Source organism: Fragaria vesca, unplaced genomic scaffold, assembly GCF_000184155.1.
Source record: "Fragaria vesca subsp. vesca unplaced genomic scaffold, FraVesHawaii_1.0 scf0513155, whole genome shotgun sequence".
Lineage (NCBI taxonomy): Eukaryota > Viridiplantae > Streptophyta > Magnoliopsida > Rosales > Rosaceae > Fragaria > Fragaria vesca.
The window spans coordinates 832,368-838,352 of NW_004443447.1; the positions used below are offsets into that span (position 1 = coordinate 832,368).

The window sequence follows — 5,985 nt, forward strand, 5'->3', positions numbered from 1 at the left end:
CCACTCACTCTAACGTTATTAAATGTTTCCCCTGGGCCCTTCGTTTTAAATTGCCCAGTCTGCAGAGTTCGGGTTGGATCTAGTAGGAGGCGAGGCATAGTCACCCGCATTTCTGTCAGTTTTTGTCAGTAGGTTACATGTTCAACCTACTCGTGTTTTCTTGCTTCCGCTAGTGTTTAGTAGCTCTGAATACTTTAGGATTATTGTATATTATGTGTAGAATTTCTGAAGGATAATTATGTGATGTTTGGAAGTGCTAAATTAAGAGTGTAATTTGGAATTTTCGAGTTAGGGTTGTCCAAGTGCAAGGGAGATTTTCTTAATCTTTTCAGTAAATTTTCCTTGGAGGTGGTCCCCGCACGACTTACTCCGGGTTTCAGGGTGAAATTTGGGGTGGGTCGTGTTAATACATAATGTTTTTCATGTGTCCATGTTTCGCAGGTACATTGTCGATCCCTCTCATGTCTTACAAGAGCAGCCAATTAGTTTGAAGAAAGATTTGACCTATGAAGAGTAACCGGTCTAGATTCTTGACTAAAAGGAACAAGTGCTTAGGAACAAGACAATTCCACTTGTTAAGGTGCTTTGGAGAAGTCATCAAGTAGAAGAAGCTACTTGGGAACCGGAGGAGCAAATGTGGCATCAATATCCCTATCTCTTTGATTGACAGGTATGTAACTTTCGAGGACGAAATTTTTATGAGGGAAGAATTGTCACATCCTGACTCTTAAAAATTTTTACCCTAATTACTTGCATGGTGTTAATAAGAATTTTTACCATCTTCATTAATGAGTTTATATTTTCAAAAGTCTCAAGAGGTGTTTTGAAGGACAATTATTTCGGAGAAATTTTTACGTAGGTGGATTTGTTGAAAGAGATAAAAAGGGTAAATTTTGGTTAGTAAAAAGGTAATTTATTAGGGTATGTTTTTGGGATGTTTTTGTGGAGTTGGGTTTTAAAGTTTGGGTTGGGATCCGGTTGGGACAAAAAGCCCAAAGCACTCTCTCTTCTCTCTCTCTCTCCTCTCCCCAGAGTCTCTCTCTTCCGCCAGCGATCTCTGGCTCCATTCACTGCTGTCCGCCCAACTCCGGCCGCCGCACCGGTCCCGTTCGAACCACCGCCGCCTCCTTTTCCTTCTTGGACCGGTGGAAGCCTTCCTAGCGCCGTCGATCAGGAGAAATCTCCTCCGAGAAGCCGACTGTCCTCTTGCCGGAGCTCCCTCCTTCGGCCGCCATAGCCGGAGATTTTTGTCCCATCTTGTAACTCCCATCTAGGGTAGTAAATTCTCAAAAGGAATTGGCTCGATTCGTGTTTGGTAAGGAGAAATGATTAATTGAAATTCTAGGGCTCAATTTTATGTTTTAGTTCGATTACCCTATCTAGGCTTGGAATTGGTGTTTGTGCTTGTTAGGGAAATTGTTGTGCGTGTTGAGAGGAAGGTTGTGTTAAAATTTGGTGAGCATTGGAGGTCGCCGGAGTTAGGCTGTCGGCCGCAGCTGCCGGCGCCGCCGCCTCTTTTAGGTAGTTTTTCATGGTATTAAATTTGTTATGTTGAGAGGAGTCTAATGATATGAAGTTTAGAATTTTTGGAGGAGTTTTAGATAGGTTTGGGATTTTTGAAAAATTGGTGGACTTGGCTTTTAATAGGGTAGAAATCCGGCCGTTGGATTAATATTGTTAAAACTGTAGAAGGTTATATTAAGGCTACCGGTGCTTATGGTGAAGTTGGGGCCGTATCGAATTAAGAATTGCAAAGTTGGGCAAGGATGAGCATGTATAAGGCTCACTTTTAATTTTGCCTATTTTTATATAAGTGTTGAATTCTAGTTAGGGATTTAATTATATATTTGAAATAGGACGTAAAGAGGCTCGAGCAGAAGAGATCTCGGATCGACGTCAGGCTTAGGCCTAAATTTGTGAGTGGACTTTTGTTTTAATTTAAAAACATGTGATGCATTATTTTGATGATCAGTTATTCTTCTACTGGGATTTATGGCTTTTTCTGATAATTGACAATTTTCATTATTTTGGAGAGTTACCGGGATTTTCGGTGTATATATATATATATGTATATTTATGAGGAGAGTATGTATATAAATTCTAGCTAGCCATATATGTCTGTTCGCCTAAATAGTGCAGCAATTAGCCGCCATTATGGTGTGACGTGAGCGAAGACGCAAGCGTCGTAGCCCTACATGAGTATTTTAATTTATATAGGGGGTATGGGCACGTATATATACACCCGTCTGTCCACCTTAATGGCGCAGTGAATAACTGCATTATCGTGTGACGTGAGCGTTAGACACGAGCGTAGTAGCCCTATATAAATTTATTTAAATCCATAAAATTTATATAGGGAGTATGTCTAATTTTTATTAGAGCTTGAGAGGCTCGATATTTTATGAGTTAAAAGTTTAATCGCTTGAGGCATGCCTCTGTTGTTCTTTGAAAATTAAATTGGGAAAACATAAATATTTTTATTTGTTTATTTTATTAAATTTATTTTTCTCCGCTCACTCTAACGTTTTCGAATGTTTTTTCATGGGCTCTTCGTTTTAAAAATGCGTAGTCTACAGAGTTCGAGTCGGTACTAGTAGGAGGCGAGGCATAGTTACCAACATCACCACCATTTTTCACTAGTAGGTTACCTGTTAACCTACCAGTGTATTTTCTTGCTTCCCCTAGTTTAGTAGCTCTGATTACCTTGGGAATATTGTATGATATTTTGGGTTGTGTGTTAAGATTTGTGAATATATTTTAGGAATATTTGGAGGTTTGCGTATAATTTAACTTTTGGATGTTAAGAGATGGTTGGAGAGGGTTTTAATATTATGTTGTGGTGGATGTGTTTGTGGGGAGCGAGTGGTTCCAGGAGTTGAGGATCGATGATTTGATATAGAAGTGTGTATTTGGATTTTTCGAGTTAGGGTTGTCCCTTTTCAAAGGAAGTTATGCCAAATTTTCAGTAAAATTTTCCTTAGAGGTGGACCCCACAAAATTTGCTTCGGGTTTCTAGGTGAAATTCGGAGTGGGTCTTAACAAATGAACACCAACCCATGAAGGAAAAGTTAAGCATATCGTAAATAAGGAAATCCTAGATCATCCATACGAAAGTAAGGAGATATGTCAGATGGAGGCTAGGAGAAGCATGCCATACTAGGGAAGGAAAGAATAGACCCATGTTTGCCATTCTATCAGCCACTGTATTTTCTTCCCGAAAAATATGAGAGCAATGAAAGGTCATCGTACAAATACATGCTAAGCAGGTGAGCCAGACAATTCGAAGCGGCCAAGGAGGGACAAATGATGAAGAGTTAATACATGTAATCACACTAGTCGAGTTGTTTTCTAGCCAGAGGCATTGCCAACCAAATTGAAAAGCATATTCAACCCCGATGATCACACCCATAAGCTCCGAGTAGAATGCCGAATTGTGACCTAAACCTTTACAATAACCACTAATGTAATGACCATGGGTGTCTCGGAAAACCCCATCACAAGCTGCAGATCCTAGATTACCCTTTGCAAGACCATCGGTATTCAGTTTAATCCAAGGAAAAAGTGGAGGGTGCTAGAGAACTAACCGAGGCACTGCTTGATTTTTATGAATAGTTTGAATACCCAACCCAACCAACAACTGAGAGTCAACCTTACCATTCGAATAACCCAGTATGTGATCGAGGAACAGTAAAGCCAAGCCAAGCCTTGAGAGAGGAGAAAATTCGCATGGGTGAAGGGCTTCTGTCCTCAAATTTAAGTTTATTACGCGCTTTACATATAGCCATAAGAGCATAAAGGCTACTGGCAAGCCAAATATTCTTCAATTGAGGAGAGAAACACTTGTTGATAATGGAGGCAAAGAAATCACCAATAGTACCACTAGTCGGTAACCTAGTCCCAAAACAGTAGGCCAACCACTGCCAAACATGTTGAGCATGTTGAGGATTCTACTTACTTATAGCATCAATTAAAATAGTGACTAATAATTCATCATGAAGAAACTATAAATCTCTTAATCAATCATTGAAAATATAAACAATCATGTTAGGGCATTATCCTAACCCTAGAAAAGGTTTAACAAAACATGACTAAATAAAACATAGAAAAGTTGGAAAGGGGAAAGGAAGATGGATGGATTGATGGTCTGTGCTTCTTTAGGTGTATTCAATGTGCTTTCGAGACCTCTCTTTCATGTAAAATTCGTGCTCTTTTAAATAAAGTTTTCTGCTCATCTTTGACTTCAAATTTCCTTGTAGAACTTAGATTCTGACTCCTTTATGGAATGGGAAAATCTTGAGATATCTTTTGTAGAACTAGGAATACATGTACTCCTTGATTAATCCTCATCTGCATCATGGTCCTTGAAGCATTACGGTTGACGGTCTTGTGACACGGAACTTGAGTTCTCCACAAATGTCTGCAAATCCGAGCAGATTTTCTGATCTGACCTTTCTCCATTCAAACTATCATAACTCGGTCTAGAAGTATCGAAATCGAGATCCGTAAAATTCTACAGAAATTAGACCTCTATAGCTTTCCAATAATATAAGGCTCATAGTCTGATTCGATCTGAGTAATTTCCAGTAATTCAGCTAAATTGGATATTCTGCAGAGGCAGGTTCTGTCACTTGGGATTGCAGTCGCCTTTCAATCCTTGTTTGCTCATTTTAGCTCCATTTTCTTCTCTTTATGACACAAACCTACAAAAACACTAAAATAACGTAAATCAATCACAAATAAGGAAACTAAATGCAAAAACAAAGATTAGGAGGCATATAAATATAGGATAATATGAGCACATCAAAGCCCCTTCTAGTGACAGAGCCGCCGCTATTTTGCGAGGACACAAAAACGACGTCGTTCTGTGCAAGCCCGAAGCCACTGCTGTTTGCAGCCTCGCTGCAAGACACTGCCTCCAGGCCCTCCACCCTCTGAGGATCCAACTCCATACCAATGCCAGATCTCGGTAGCCTTATTGCTTGAGATGCCATAACTCCCTTACGCTGAGTGAAAACACGATCTAATTCCTCCACCAAAATACAGGCCCGTGAAGCCTGCCACCACTAGACCAAGGCAACCCATCTAGCCGCACCAACCTGACGTTGACGAGGCCAGAAGCCAGCGCCAACGCAAGGGCACCGCGAGACAAGCCAATCAAACAACCCTTTTTCCAAAACCCCAGCCTCTCCTCACTCGAGACTTTTTTTATGTGAGACTTAACAATATGGCTTATGTTATTCAGTTGAGCTAAGGAAAAGCACTGGAGTTGTAATGCTTAATATCGTGATCCAGTTGCGAATACGAAAAACATTATGTCTCTAAAAACCATACATGATATGATGATATATATCCTCGAATGTACGTACGTTGTTCATTGATATCCATGCCACATGGAGTTTGGTAATAGAAGCACATGAATAAGTAGTTATCAAGAGCTTAATTTGATCTCATCCACAAAAAAGAGCTTAATTTGACAACTAGTAGCCATATTACTTATGTAGCACGCTGGTTAGAGATAACCTTAATGAGTTGTGATTTGTGAATAATAATTCCAGATATATACCAGGAAGATTGATTTTGAAAGACTTCTGAGAAGGACCCATCAAAATAGATAGCTCCTTGTGATTGAGGCTATGGATTGATAAGTAATTATCACAGAGGTACTATATATAAAACATAGGGATGACTGAGATAAGCTGAGGCTTTTGCTTATTGGGTAATGATTCTAGTTATAGCAAGACGGAATCTGATAATTAAACCTATGATCTGTTGTGCTCTTTAGTTAGATCCATGAAAGTCCATCACTCATAACACTCATATACTAACATCAGTATCGTACTCGTTTTGATTCTCAATAAATAGTGAAATCATTGATTATGATATGGACTTATCGTATATTGATTCAACACTAATTAGTTAGATGATTAACTTGTAAACCCAAATGTGTCAGCAATAATGTACCGAGTCTCATCGATCAGAACTCCA

General features: G+C 39.4%; 1 protein-coding gene and 1 non-coding gene across 2 annotated transcripts; one reads left to right on the top strand and one right to left on the bottom strand.

The window, feature by feature from the left end:
- The first annotated feature begins 430 nt into the window (after nt 1-430).
- LOC101297028 lies at nt 431-667 on the top strand. Its single transcript, XM_004309920.1, has 2 exons — nt 431-441; nt 556-667. The coding sequence occupies exons 1-2, from the start codon at nt 431-433 to the stop codon at nt 665-667; spliced, it is 123 nt and encodes a 40-aa protein (XP_004309968.1).
- Nucleotides 668-4,004: 3,337 nt separating this feature from the next.
- On the bottom strand, nt 4,005-5,320 carry LOC101313764. Its single transcript, XR_185511.1, has 2 exons — nt 4,800-5,320; nt 4,005-4,700 (listed from the first exon to the last, which is right to left on the bottom strand). It is a non-coding gene; the product is annotated as an uncharacterized LOC101313764 (transcript).
- Nucleotides 5,321-5,985: the final 665 nt, after the last annotated feature.